This window comes from Plasmodium gallinaceum (genome assembly GCF_900005855.1).
Source record: "Plasmodium gallinaceum strain 8A genome assembly, contig: PGAL8A_v1_42, whole genome shotgun sequence".
Taxonomy (NCBI): domain Eukaryota; phylum Apicomplexa; class Aconoidasida; order Haemosporida; family Plasmodiidae; genus Plasmodium; species Plasmodium gallinaceum.
This window is the reverse complement of record NW_021628349.1, coordinates 491,334-507,228: the sequence shown is the minus strand read 5'-3', so window position 1 is coordinate 507,228 and position 15,895 is coordinate 491,334. Positions and strand designations below refer to the sequence as shown.

The following is a 15,895-nucleotide window of genomic DNA, read 5'->3' as shown; positions in this document are numbered from 1 at the left end:
AAAAAATATAAAAAAAATTAAAAAAAAATACTTTATTTTTATGTTTATGTATTTCTTTTATCCATATAGTTGCAACTTATTTCGTTATTTAATATTCTTAATTTTAATACAAAAAATGATTTATGTTTTGTTATTTATAATGGAAATAAAACAGTAATTAAGTATATTTCATTATAAAATTTTATTAATAGTGTAGAAAAAAAATAATAATATATTTTTTTTTAATTCAATGATTAAAATTCTCTTATAGAATGTTTCTTTGAGTGTTTAAAAAAAAAAAAAGATAAGAAAATTAAAATACAAAAAAGTAAATTGAAAAAATTCATATATTTTTACCTTTTTAAAATATTCATAAAAATATTAGATATATATATATATATTAATTATATATTGATTATATATTGATTATTAAAAATTTCCTTTCTATGTATAATTAAATATGAAGTCAAAAAAATACAAAAAACGAGATTAAGATTTTTTAAAAAAAAAAAAATTAACATCTTTAAGAATAAAGTCTCATATTTAAATATTTAAGTAAAATTACTATAATAATGATATCTATTGTAATAAAGTTTTAGATTAAAAAAAAATAAATAAATATAAAGTTCTTTAAGATAAAATTTTATATAAAATATTTAGTATAAAAAATAACATATATTAAAAAAGAAAAATGAATAAAATACTAAATTCATATAAATCAAAATTAATATTTCCTATGAGTAAAAGAAATTTTTACAATTTTAATTGTATTTTCAAAATAAAAAATGGCATCCCCATAAAAAAAAATGAAAAAATTAATTTTAGCAAACATTTACAAAAAAACATAGTAAGTTACATAGATTTTAGAAATAAAATACCTAATAAAAGGAGAAAAATATATTTGTTTTCTTCTCTTATTACTTGTATAATTGGATATAAAATATATAAATGGAATGAAAGTAGAGAGGTAACAGATTTTCTAAATGATATGAAAGAAATATCTGATGAAATTTTTGATAACGTAGATAACATAGTATTATTTGTGCTAGATAAAAATAAATTAAGTGAACAAAAAACAAAAATTCAAGAAATAAAGGATGAAATACAAAAACTTAATATTAAAAATATTAATTTTCTTTATACATATAATGAAGAAAGTAAAGACTACGCTTGCTATCTTTATAAAGGAAGAAGAAGAAGAAATTTAACAAAAGAGGAATTAACAAGTAATTCAATTAAAAATATATTAACAGATTTCTTTACACCTGTTAGTGAAAATTATCAAAAAATAAATCAAGGAAATAACGATAATTTCCCAACTTTTGTAACTCATGATACATTTGAAAAGGAGGTAATTTAAAAAAATAATTAAATAAAATACAAGATAACTTCTACAAGTTTACATGTAATTGATATATTAAATATATTTACTTTTTAGATTATTGAAGACTCGAAGAATAATGAAATAATTTTGGTTTTATTTGAAAATACGTGTTTCCTATGTTTTTTATACAAACCATTTATAAATACTTTACATAAATTATTTAAGGATAATAATGTTAGATTCTTTTAAATTGTTTGATAGTTAAAATTATTTACTTTTATTTTATTTATTTATTTTTTTTTTTTTTATTATAGATTCAAGTAAAAATAAAGAAATATAACGTAGAGAAAAATGATTATGCACCAAATATGATAGTTTGTAGAGGGACACCAACTTTTTTATATTATCATAAGTATTAAATTTATAATAATTTTAAAGTACATACATTATATATATATGTATTTTTTTATATTTCAATTTTCAGTGGCAAAGGAAACAAATTAGTTGAGTATAAACCAAATGACATTATCAATAAAATCGATGAAGTAAATTTCTTTTTTTTTTTTTTTACAAATTTTCTTTTTATTATTTATAATTAATTTTTTTTTTTTTTTTTTTTTTTTTATATTCTTTCTCTTATAGATTATTAAACCTCCCAAAAATATTAAAGAACAAATGATAGCCAAGGCAGAATTAATACATGAAAGAATGCATCATTTTGGTCACTTAACGTTGTGGTATGTTTATAATTAAAATAGTGTATGAATTTTTTTACTTAGAAAAAATGCATATATATATATATGTAAATATAATATATATTTATTTTTTACATTATGCGTTTTTTTAGGATGACTGAATCGAAAATTATAGAAAATATGCTTATAAAAAGACACATAAAAGATATTTCAAATGTATGTATTAATAGAACATTTGTTTTTTTTTTTATAACTTCTTAAATTGCTCTTCATTTTTTACAACATAAAATTTCTTTTTTTATTATATAGTATTAATTTATAAGTTTAATATTTGTTTATGTAAAATATATTTTAAATATTTTTTATATATTTTATAACTTATTTCTTATTTCTCAAGAGTAATGACGACGAAAGTCTTTATAATGAAATACTTACATCTCTTATTGAGGAGGATATGCAAAGAAATGATTTAATAGAAGATAGTTTAAATTATACTAAAGGGAAAATAAAAGAAGCAGAGAAAAGTTGTTTTGTAGTAGCTATGGTAATTTTCAAAAAAAAAAATATATATTTATATATACACATCATTGAATTTTTTTTTTCATATTAAGTATATAGATTTATTCAATATTTTTAAATGGATATATTTTTTTCATTATAGATGATGGCTCAAGAATTAATAGATGAAGAAAAAAAAAGTATGATATGATGTAGGTTTTATCTGTCTGTTCAGGATTTTTTTTTTTAGCATAAGTTATTTAAAAAAAAAAAAAAAAAAATAAGATAGGTTAATAAAAAAAGCCAATAAATGTTTTTAAAGTATGGAACTATATACATTTATATATGAAAATAATATTCCAATTTTGGAAATTTGAAGATAAAAAAGAGTTAAGCTTTTTTATTGTAAGTATGGTACACACAATTGGAAATTAAAAAAAAAAAATTTATATAAAAAAGCTTGAATGTTCAGCATATTTATTCAAATAATAATAATTATTTTATTATTATTAATGCTAATTTTATTGCCGTTTTAAATACTTAAAGTGTGTAAAAAAAAAAAAAAAAATGAAATTCTTAATCATAACTTAATAGATAGTATAATTTTAAAATAAATTTAAAGACAACATTCATGAGATTTATATATTTTACTTTGGACTAATACATTTACAACAAAGAAAAATCTCATATAGGTTAGGTTTTATTTTCATTAATAAATTTTAAATTTTATTTTATTTTTTTTTCATTTTTACTTTTTTAAAAAAATTTGTTCTATATTTTGAGAGATGTATTATTTATTCATTATTTAAACACGAATGTGATAAGAAAAAAATATATATATTTGTAATTTTTTTTTACTTTATTATATAGTACATTTAAAAATGTTTTATATTACTACTATTTTATCTCTTATATTTTTAATTCTATTCATTTTTTGTTTTAGTTTTTAGTTTTTTATTATATTTACATCTTTATTTTTCTCCTATACTTTTTTCTTTTTTCATCATTTTTTATGATACTATTCTTTCGTTATTGATAATTTTTAAGTTTTATACATAACTGTACATTGAATTTTAATTAAACAATATATAAGTAGATATTTATATACTACTTTTGTGGATAGTAATAAACGATATTAAAAAAAATATATTTCATTTTTTATTTTATTTCTTATAATATATAGTAATAATTGTTTAATTAGAAATTGTAATTTAAAATAATTAAGATATATATGTGATGTTTCAAAATGCTTTTAATGAGTTTTATATTTTTAGAAAGCATATAAATGTATTTAGATAATAAAATAATAAATTATATTTCATTCTTATATTGTGATATTTTTCAAAATGGATAAAGCCAGTAAATTAAATAGTTTAGTTAAAAATGTTCAATTATTCGTTAAAAAATGCAGAGAAAAAAATAAAAAATTGCTAACTTTGAGCAGCTTAGATGACACTGATGAGATGTATATTCCGGGAAACATTATAAATGGTAAAACAAATGTGGATAGAAGTTTTAAGGAAAGTTCAACTGTAAATAGTTCTAAATGTTCAGGTGAATCAAAATATAATATTTATAAAAATTTTGATAACGTATATAGCAAAGAATTGAGGAGAACAAATACTGAAGATGATATTCATAATATTTCTGATTATTCGGATAACACTTTTAAAAAAAAGTTTATTAAATTAAAAGAAAAAGATAGTATTAGTGAAACTTTTGAAGGATATAAGAAATTATTGGATACTGATAAAAACAATACTAATAATAAATTAGGAGTTTTCAAAGAAAGAATAAAAAGTGGAAATATAGATGACTTAAAAAGTAAAATTATGAAATATGATTTGGATTTATTGAAAATATATAATAAATTAGAAACTACCACAAAAAATAGATCATTTAGGAAAAAAAAAAAAAAAAAAACATTAAGAACATATAATTCAGAAATTTTAAACGTAAAAAATGAACTTTTTGTAAAAAATAATAGTTCTGTAAAAAAAAGAAATATATATAGAAGAAAAAAATTTGAAGATAAACGTGAACTCAAAATTAATTTTTCCAAAGAAACTCCAAAATTAAGTTCTAAAAGTTCATTTTTAATGTTTGGTAACAAAATTTCAAAATTTCAGTGTGTAGGTTCATCTAAGAAAACATTCGATGAATTCCTTTTTTTCCAAGAAGGTTTATCAAATAGATTAAATAAAAAAAATAATACTTCATCATATGATATTGGGTGTATGTATATGAATAGTGATATAAGTATAAATGAATCTAAAGATTTGAATCAGAAAAAATCAAATGACTTGTTAAATAGTTCCAAGAGTCTTAGACAATTCAAATTTTTAAATAATAGTAAAAGGAATATTGATTACTATAAAAAAATGATTGAAAATTTAGAGGAAACTATTGGAAAAACTAAAAAGAAGAATAATAGCTATATAGATGATGTTGTTAAAATAATAAATTGTTTGCTTCATGATTACGTTCCTAAATTAATTGATAGATATGAATACTATATGAATACTTTAGATGATAAAAATAAAATATTGAAGCAAAAAATTAGAGAGTCATTAGATTATGGTGATATTCAATATGAAGAAATTCGAGAGCTAAAGGCTCAATTAATCCAAAAAAATAATAAAAATAAAAAATTAAATGATACAATTGAGATGCTAAAAGATAAATTATCATATATAAATGAATTAGAATTAAAAAATGCAGAATATTTAGATGAAATTGTATTATTAAGAAATAGAATAGCATTTTTAGAAAGGATAATAGAAGAAAATGACCAAACGAAGGAATCTCAGGAGCTTCGAAGAATGCGTCATAATTTAAGAACCATATACAATAAAATGAAAAATGAAATGAGATATATTTCTACATTAAAATTAAAATATTTGAAAAAATATAAAAGGAGAAAATTTTCAATTAATAAATGGAATTATTTAAAAGGAAAAATACATGAAAAAGAATTAACTATAGATGATAGAATAGAACAATTTTCAGTAGATGTAAAAAGAAAACAAAGTGAAAATCATATTAATATAGAAAAAGATATGAATGAAAATATAATTAATGAGAATAAAAAAGATACTTATAAGGATAAAAACGAAGAAACATTGGAATATTTAAAAATTTTAAAGGAATATGTAGACAAAAGTGTTGGTACTGATGATAAATATATACATGAAAAGTTTGAGAAAAATGATAAAGCACACATGTTAAATAATGTAAGAGATGAATTAAAATTTGAACGTAAAATTATGACAGCAAATAAAGGAATTAATACTGTTTTAAGCAGTAATATATTTATTGGGTTATTAAAAAAGACAAAAAAAGGTAATAATAAAATGGATAATTGTAGTTCTATACCCATGGAAAGTTATCCTTATTACCATTACTTCTACAGTAATATAAATGAAAATAATTACTTTGGCTATAATAATGAGGAAAAAAAGAAAATTCATAAAGAAAAATTAAATAAAGAAAATAATATAAATGAGAAATATAGTTTTCATTTTGTTAATGACAAAAATAGTAAAGCTGAAAAAGAACTTTTTCTTCTTGGAAATGTATCAAAAAATCCTTTATTAAATTATAATGAAAAATATAAAAAATTTAATTACAATCCAATGACTTTAGATGAATATAGTACACCATTATATAATAATTTAAAAAAATATATTTATAATTATGATAAAGTAAAATTTAATGAAGATGATATGTTAAAAAATATGAACTTTTTAGAAAAAAACAAATTACTTAATCTTTTATATGAAAATACAAGTAAAAGCAATGATTGGAACTCTATAAATAAAAAAGACAAAAATTGCATTATTTCTTCTATTTGTTGTGATAAATTACGTAGGTTATTGATGGGTAAAATGAACTGCTATTTATGCAAAACTAAAAATATACATGATAGCTCAGATAATATATTATATAAAAAATATAAATTGAAAAAATCCTCTATTCTAAATAATAGTTCTTCGATTGGTAAAAAATTAAAATTTGATGAAATTAATGGGAATATTTTACATTCCTATAAAGACAACTTTAAATTTAAAAATAGGTATAATAATAACATTGATATCATCAGGAATGAGCATAAAAATACTAATAACATTAAGAATATAAGCAACCAAAATAAAATAAGTAATAACAATTGCAATAACGAACAAAAATATGAAGATTATAAAATTAATAACTATTATGATAATAAAAAACTTAATGAATATGACATTGATATTAATAAAGATAAAAATAATGATAATCAAAATATGTGCAAAGATACTAAAAATATTTCTAAGGTTAGTATAAAGGATGTAGATAAATTTGAAAATAAGAATAATGACAATATTAAAAATTTTAATGTGTATGAAAATCAGTATGTTAATAATGATAAAAAAATCTTAGAGTTTTATAAGAATCAATTCAATAAAGATAAAAATAATAATTTAATTAGTAAATTATATGATCATGAAAATGAGATAGTTCCAGCTATAATTAGTTCTAACAAAAATAAAAATTCAAAAGTGATAAGTAATAATAAAAAGAAAAAACAGTTAAACAATAGAGAGATATTAATTATATCTGAAATGAAAAAAAATGATGATACTATTTCGCAAATTAATGATTATAAATATAATAGGAAAATAAATTCTTATGTATGCGTTGATAATAATTATAATATACAAAAAAAAATGATTATTCATAAAAAAGTATCAAATTACAATAATATACATAAAAATAACTTAAAAAAAAGTAATGGTAAATATTCAATAAAAAAGAAGGAAAATCTAAAATATGACTTATCTAATTGTAAGAATAATGATATTATTATTAGTCAATCTATGGAAAAAGCGTATTGCTTAAAAGATTCAATTTTTCATAAAAAAGATGTAATACATAATCCATATAAAGAATATAAGAAAAATGAGAGTTTTTATTCGGAAGAAAAAAATTTTAGGTATTATAACGTTTTTAATCAATATTTAGACATAAATAAAAAAAACTATGGAACAATTAATAATTACTTACATAATAATTTTTTATATATAATGGAGATGTAGTTAATTGGAAAAAAAAATTAAATAAAATAATAATTTTTATATATTAATTATATAACAATGATGTACAAATGACTAAAAAAAAAAAGGTATTTTTATGATTTACTTGTTCTCGCGATTAATAATCCTAAAGAAGGTAAAGATAAAGAGGTGAAAAGCACATATATTTTTGCACCTTTTTTTTTTTTTTTTTCTAAAATATTATTGTCATTTTAGTATAAATTTTTCTAAAATAAGATTTAGGAAATATTACACTAGTTTTAAATAGAATTTTATAATTCAAAAAATTTCAATACATTGTTAGAAGAATTATTGCATAATTTTTTTTTTTTATTGTATTTATACGTATACATAGGAATATAAATATACATATATACATTTATTTATATATTTATTCATTTTTTTATTTATAATTTAGTTCATTTAGTAATATATATTTTTTTGATAATTTCTGTCACTCATATATTCTATTTATTATCAAAAAAAAAAAAAAAAATAAAAATAGTATGAATATTTTAATAAGGTTTTTATTTTAATAATTTTTAGAAATATTATGGTATGATTTATTTAAGATAATTCAATGCTGTTGCATAATTTTTGTTTATACAAATTTGACACAATTATTCATTAAATATTTTACATTGTTTCTATACCCTATTTTTTCTTTTGTTATTGTGTTAGTTTTCTTAATAAATTATTTTAACAAAACTAACGCATTTATTGTAATCATTATTTATGTTAAACTGCTTGTTTCGTTTTAAGAAATATATGCAGTTTAATTTATTATAAAAATATATAACTAAAAAAAATTTTATTATCTTTATAAATTAAAAAAAAGTTATCTTTGTAGGTAATTTATTGCTAATGATAGAATGTAGAAAGTGAAAAATTTTTAATAAGAATTCATTATTTCATCAGAACAATTTTTTTATTAAATAAAATTACTTTTATTTGATAATAATACAATTTTCAATTCTACTAAAAGAACAGTAATAATATATTTATGTTAAAAACATAAGGATATTAAAGAATAATTTTTTTTTTTTAGAATAGGTTCAATTTAAACATGTCATTAACGTATAAGATAAAATTGAAGAAAAAATTTACTTGTGCACATGATGCTTCATATATTACTATTTTTTTTTTTTTTTTTATTGTATGCGAAATATAAGCTTTTTTATACTAATAATAAAATTTACTAAAATATAAAAACTGTCAAAAATAAAAATGATTAAGTCAGAAAATTTTTTTTTAAAAATTTTTTTAAATATATAATTTATGTTTCTATGTTTCATAACAATTTGTTTTTTTTTGAAAATTCATTAAAGTTTTTTTTTTAAATATATAATTTTGGTTTCTTTTTATTACAATTTTTTTTTTCTTATTTTTTATCGAAGAATTTGTAGAAAAAAACAAAAAATAAAAATAATGGTAATAGATATAAATTTATTTAGGAGAGAAAAAGGAGGAAATCCTGAAAAAATAAAAGAATCAGAAAAAAATAGGTTTCATGATGAAACAAATGTTGATAAAGTAATTGAATATGATGAGAAATGGAGGAAATGCATATTTAAATTAGAAGAATTAAAAAAATCTATTAACATAGTAAACAAAGAAATAGGAAATAAAAAGAAGGTAGATAAAAATGCAAATGTAGAGGATTTAATAAAAAAAAGTTTAAGTATGAAGGAGGAAATACCACTATTACAAAATGAAGAAAAATATTTATTGAAACAAAGAAATACGTATTTAAACAAAATTGGAAATATATTAAATAAAAAAGTTATTGTTTCTAATGATGAATTAAATAACAAAGTAATAAAAACATGGGGTGTGTGCAAAAAATTAGAAGTTACTAATAGTATAAATGAAAATACAAATGAAAAAAGAGAAATGGGTCCTATAAATGGTTCTAGTAGTAAGTTGAAATATTATCATCATTTTGATTTATTAAAAAAAATTGGTGGAGCTAATTTTAAAAAAGGTATTCAGGTTGCTGGACACAGAGGCTATTATTTAACAGGAGTAGGTTTTTTATTACATAATGCTATTTTACAGTATGCTTTAAATTTTTTAGTTAAAAAAAAATATTCTCCAGTGTATCCACCTTTTTTTATGAAAAAAAATATAATGGATGAATGTGCTGAATTGGATGATTTTGAAGAAACACTTTACAAAATATCATCTTACAATATGGATGATAATAAAAATGATTTAATAAATAAAAATGTTTCAAATGAAGAGTCATGTAGAGATGATTTATATTTAATTGCAACATCCGAACAACCTTTATGTGCATTACATAGAGATGAGGTATTAGAATCAAAAAATTTACCATTAAGATATGCAGGTTTTTCTTCTTGTTTTAGAAAAGAAGCAGGAGCTCATGGAAAAGATATTAGAGGTATTCTTCGTGTTCATCAGTTTGACAAGGTTGAACAATTTTGTATCTCTTTACCACATACAAGTAATAAAATACATCAAGAAATGATGAAAACATGTGAAGAATTTTATCAATCTTTAAATATACCATATAGGATAATAAGTATTGTATCAGGAGCACTTAATAATGCTGCATCTATAAAATATGATTTAGAAGGTTATTTTCCATGTAGTGACCAATATAGAGAATTAGTTTCATGTAGTAATTGTACTGATTATCAAAGTATTAATTTAAATATAAAATATACGGATTCTAATATCAAAATAACAGATTTAAAAAAAAACGAGAAAGTAAATATCAATGAAGAAATGGATAGTGATTATGAGAATTTTATTCAAAATTTTCACACTGAAAGTAAAAATTATGTTCATTTATTAAATGGTACAATGGTTGCTGCACAAAGATTTTTATGTTGTCTTCTTGAAAATTATCAGAATGGGGAGGGGATAATTGTTCCTGAGAAGTTACGACCTTTTATGAATAATATGGAGTTTATTCCATTTGTTGAATAATTTAAAAAAATGAAAAAAAAAAAAAAAAAAAAAAAAAAAAAATCAATAAATAATAAAAAATAAAAGTAAAATATTATACAGAGGTAACATATAATAATGAAATATTTCTTATATATATGTAAATTTTTGTTTCACTGTTATTTATTATTTATTTTAATTTTTTTTTTTTTTTGTGTATTTATAAAATGTATATATATTAATATTTCATCTAGAGGGAATTAAAAAAAAAAGTATTTAACAAACACACTGTTAATTAATATTAATTTATTATAAAAATAGAAAAGATAAAAAGGAAATAAATTATATTTAGAATAGTATTATAGTTAACAAACTTCTAAAGAATAAGAAAAAAAAATATTTAATATATATATATATGGAAAATTAATCGACTTGTAATAGTATAGATAGAATAATAATATTGATGATAATTATATTGCTACAATTACTATTACATAATAGTACAATTTTGTATCTCATAGGACTTTGCTATCTTTTAAGTGCTTACATTCAAATTGAAAGTGAACATTAACGAAATATTTTTTAAAATAATACTATTAAATAATTTAAGAAAAAAAAAATATATATATTTTGTAATCTTTAAATATAAAAGGAATATTTTTTAATTATAGAAAAAAAAAAAAAAGAATTATAGAAATCATAAAGATATATTTTTTTTTAAAAAAATAAAAATATTTTTTAATTATTTTTTCTATGAATATGCATTTCTATTAATACATATTTTTACATTCTAATTAAAATAGAAAAAAGACAGAGTATTAAGAGATGAGAATAATGTTCACATATTTAAGAAATAAGTGATTGTTAATTAAAATAAAAAATAAAATAAGCATAATAAAAATTAAAAAAAAAAAAAATTTAGAAATTACAAAGATTAATGAAATTTATAAATATATTTTAAAAATAAACTTTGATTTTTTTTTTTTTTTTCTTTCTCAATATAAGAGAAAGTTAACAAAATATTGTTATAAAAAATTAATAAAAAAAGGAAGTTTAGAGTGATTCTATTTTATCTATTATTTCATTGAATTATTTGATAGAATTTTAAAATAACCAGTTTTGTATATATATCAATGTTTTGATATATTAATTTTCTTAAATTTATCCAAGTCATTTTTAAGAAGACACATGATCAAGAAAAAAAAAAAAAAAAAAAAAAAAAAAAAAAACAAAAAAATTAAAAATAGTATAAAATAGAAGGTTAAAAGAAAAATAAACTCTTTTTTTCTTTTTTTTAGAATAGTACCTTGTCCAAAAGGAAATAAATTTCTTTCTTGTATAATTTTTTATTTAGTTATTTTAATAAAAAGCTAAATGACATAATTTAATGAAAAGTAATGTTAATAAAAAATAAATGTTAAACTGTTTTTCTATAAATATAATTTCATTATTCTAAATAAAAAATTTATTTATTTTTTTGCCTTAGAGAAATAAAAGTGAAAAATGACACATAAATATTAAGGGATATAAAATCATATAAGCAATGTTATTATAGAATTAAGCTAAAAATATCTATGCATATTTCATTTTATTTAAAAATAAAACAAAATAGAAAGCACTTAAGCAAATCATTAGTTATAAATTTCTTATAATTTCTAAAATATTATTATTACTATATATATATATATAAATATTTTTAATAATTAAATATACTTCAATTTTATATAAGGAAAAAATGTATGCACACACATTTTATGTGCACACAAAATTTTGCAAAAATAATGAATTGAATAATTTATTAAATATACAAGATTTATTTACTTAACATATTTTAAAAAATTTCGATATATTTTGTAATCTAAAATTTATCCTAAGAATCTTTAATTATTTTTAAAATAAATATATAATTTTCTAAATTTTGTAAAATTTAAAAAAAAAGAAGTTTTTTGTATATGTATGTATTTATATTTTGTTTTTGAGTTTGAATTTGTTGTTTTACCATTTTCTTTTTATATTTTTCTTCTCTTTTTTCTTCTCTTTTTTCTTTTCTTTTCTTTTTTTTTTTTCTTTTTCTTTTCCATTTTTTTTTTGTTTTTTTTTTTTTTTGTGTATTTTTGTTCAATTTTTTTTTTTTTTTTTTCTAAATAGTGTAGAAAAAGCTTTGAATGAAAAAAGAGACTAAAAAAAAAAATTGGGAAAAAAATAATATATATAATTATAAAATAAAATGTACGGAAATGAATTAAAAGTATCTACAAATATTTATAATTATAAAAATAATTATGAAAGTTATAGCAAATTGAAATCAGATAAAGTTATAATAAATGATGAAAATATTAATGAAAAAAAAAAAATGCTTAATGAAAAATTAAGCGAGTCAAAAAGTTTGACACAAATAAATAATTGCAGTGATTTATATAAAAAGAATACCACATATACAAAAAACTCAGATGCTATAAATTTGTTTAGTATACAAACAAAATTAAATAATAAAAATAAAATAAAAAAAATGTTTAGTGGATTAGGAAGTCAAATGAAAAATGCTATAAATGTATTTGATGAAGTAAAAGAACAAATTAAATACACAGCAAAAGAAGCCAAAAAAAATATGAATTATACATTTTGCAAAGCCCCTTGTAATATTGAAAGTTTAAAAAATACTATTTATATAAATGAAGAAGAAATAGTAATTAATAAAAATATTTATAATACAATATTTAAAAAAAAAAAAGATGAAAAAGAAAATATTAGAAAAAATGATAATGAAGATATTTTTACATGTAATAGTAGTGATATTATAATTAAAGGAAGTTATAATTTTGGTTTTGATGTAGAAGTAAAATATGAAAATGAGGAAAATAAAATTATTATACATGCTTACGATAAAGATACTAAAAAAAAAATACCTTGTTCATATAAATGGAAGAGATTATACTCAGTTCAACATTGTGATTTGATTAATAGAAATTTATTTTCTAAAAAAAATAATATATATCATAATGATAATGAATATGAATTAACTTGTGAAGATATAGGAATAAAAATATATGTAGAATGCTCATGTATAAATAGTGAAGGGACTACTATAGAAAATATATCCAAATACTCAATTAATAATTCTACTAATGTAGAAAATGGCAAAAATAATACATCATTAATTAAAAATATATTACAAAATAATAATGTATATAATAGTAATAATGAAGAAATGTTAAAAGATTTTAATTCTGAAAAAAATTCATTTAATTTAGATGATTGTAATAAAAATTTTTCTTTGTCTAATAGCTTATTTGAATCAAACAGTAACAAAAGAAATTCGAAATTAGATAAAGTTAATTATAAAAATAATAATGCAACAGAAATTTTAAACTCTCATGAAGCTTCAACTTTTAATAAAAATTCAATGAATAATATTAGTAGTAATAAATATTACGGTGTAGCAGTAGCTGAAATAGGCCCATTCAATTTAAATGTGAAAACAAAAAAAATGCTTGAAACAATTATACATAATGATACTATTAGATATCCTATATATCTAATAAAAAAAGTAATTAATAATGAAGATAAAAATAATGAAGACATGATGTTATATATAAATAAAAAAAAAAATACATTTAGTGATTATGATGATAATAATAGTATAGATAACCTCAGTTTATATTCTAATATAGAAAGTGAAAATGATGTTATTTATATGTTATATATACATAAAAATGAAATAAAAATAATAGATCAAAATAATAAAATGAAGCATATGTGGAGTTATAAATTTAATCATATATATCCATTTGTTGAATTTTTAGAAAATAAATATTATTTTTCATTACATATTAATGTTAATGAATACTATATTTGCAAATGTTTATATAAAAGACATCGTGATTTAATTGCAATTATACTTAGATATATGCATGCCAATTTATATATTATAAATGATTATATTTTTAATAATATAAATCAGAGTTTTGAAAATACAAGAGTTAAAAATATTTTTGACAATATTGACATTAATTCAATTTTGGAAAATATAAATAAAGAGTTATTAATTAATCAAAAATTAAATCAAAAATATTTACTTAAAATAAATAGTTTGAAAACTGAAAAAAATATGCTTGAAGAGGAATTGAAAAATACTATAGAAGCGTTTCAAACACAATTAGGTATTTACATTTATATATATATATATATATATATATATATATATATATATATATATATATATATATATATATATATTTTAAGTATTTCACATTTTACTTATTTTTTTCCAATTTTGATTTTTAATTAAAATTTTTTATATTTCATTAAGCTTAATTAATTACACATTTACTTTTTAGATAATGTAAAAAAATTTAAAGATGAAAATGATTTACTAAAAACAAATGATAAATTAATGAAGGAAATAAAAATATTACAAGATAAATATAGAAATGTTGATTTATTTTTTAAAAATAAGGTAAATTTTTTTTTTCATTTATTACTATTTTTTTTTCTACTTGATATATATAATTATTTAATTTTATTTATTATTTTTTTTTTTTTTTTTTTTTTATTAGTATAAGGCTTTATTGAATGACATTGAAAAATATAAAAAACTAGTTGAAGAGAATAAATCTAAAGTAAATTTAAAATTCTTAATTTTTTCATTTTTTTTTTTTTTTAGTAAGTATATAAAATTTATTATTATTTTTTTTTTTTTTTTAATTAGATTAATTCAGAAAATGTTAAAGAACTATATAAAAAAATTGAAACAATTGAAAAAGAAAAGGTTAAAGAGGAATGAAATAAAAAAAAAAAAAAAAATATATATATAAAATATTACAAAATTGTGAAAAGATATTAAAATAATTTTAAAAATACATATTGAAATATATACATATTTTTGTAGAATGAATTATTAAACAATAATATAGAAATAAATAATTTATATAATGAAGAAAAAACAAAGAATATAGAATTAGAAAAGAAATTGGAGAGTTTAAATATAAAATTAGATTATTTATATAAGTCTTTACAAGTAAATCTAAAATTATTTATATAAATTATATTCTATTTATATATATATATATATATATGTATGTTATATATATATATATATATTTTAACATATTTTTAGGAGGAAAAAAAAAAAGGAAATGAAAATTCTGAGTATATAAAACAAATGGAAGAATTAAAAACAAATAATTTATATTTACAACAAAAAAATGTAAAAAATTCTGATGAAATAAATTTATTAATAACAGAAAAAAATAGATTAACTAAATTAGTTGACTCTTTAACAAAAGGTAGAAAAAAAAAAAAAAAAAAAAGTAAATAAATAAATTATATATTTATAATATAAATTTTATAATAAATAAATTATAAGTTAACTTATGCATTTAGTTATTATGTAGAATTTTTACTTTTTTTTTTTT

The 15,895-nt window shown here is 17.6% G+C and overlaps 4 protein-coding genes across 4 annotated transcripts in view; all 4 read left to right on the top strand.

Moving 5' to 3' along the window:
• Positions 1-670: 670 nt before the first annotated feature.
• Positions 671-2,707, top strand: PGAL8A_00065000 (thioredoxin-like protein; the record flags this gene model as incomplete). Its single annotated transcript, XM_028674680.1, has 8 exons — positions 671-1,330; positions 1,418-1,537; positions 1,618-1,715; positions 1,788-1,848; positions 1,946-2,040; positions 2,151-2,214; positions 2,396-2,542; positions 2,660-2,707. 8 exons carry the CDS (start codon positions 671-673, stop codon positions 2,705-2,707), a joined length of 1,293 nt encoding a protein of 430 aa, XP_028531008.1.
• A 1,135-nt stretch (positions 2,708-3,842) lies between these two features.
• PGAL8A_00064900 (conserved Plasmodium protein, unknown function) lies at positions 3,843-7,571 on the top strand (the record flags this gene model as incomplete). The annotated part of the gene is made up of 1 exon (XM_028674679.1): positions 3,843-7,571. The coding sequence occupies one exon, from the start codon at positions 3,843-3,845 to the stop codon at positions 7,569-7,571; it is 3,729 nt and encodes a 1,242-aa protein (XP_028531007.1).
• Positions 7,572-8,996: 1,425 nt separating this feature from the next.
• PGAL8A_00064800 (serine--tRNA ligase, putative) lies at positions 8,997-10,523 on the top strand (the record flags this gene model as incomplete). The annotated part of the gene is made up of 1 exon (XM_028674678.1): positions 8,997-10,523. The coding sequence occupies one exon, from the start codon at positions 8,997-8,999 to the stop codon at positions 10,521-10,523; it is 1,527 nt and encodes a 508-aa protein (XP_028531006.1).
• A 2,185-nt stretch (positions 10,524-12,708) lies between these two features.
• The window catches only part of PGAL8A_00064700 (conserved Plasmodium protein, unknown function), a gene marked incomplete at both ends in the record, with an annotated part of 4,370 nt that continues 1,183 nt past the window's right edge, over positions 12,709-15,895 (top strand). The window contains 6 exons of the mRNA XM_028674676.1: positions 12,709-14,641; positions 14,819-14,937; positions 15,038-15,100; positions 15,190-15,249; positions 15,370-15,498; positions 15,598-15,766. Coding sequence (XP_028531005.1) covers positions 12,709-14,641; positions 14,819-14,937; positions 15,038-15,100; positions 15,190-15,249; positions 15,370-15,498; positions 15,598-15,766 — 2,473 coding nt within the window. The remainder of the gene's footprint in view (positions 14,642-14,818; positions 14,938-15,037; positions 15,101-15,189; positions 15,250-15,369; positions 15,499-15,597; positions 15,767-15,895) is intronic.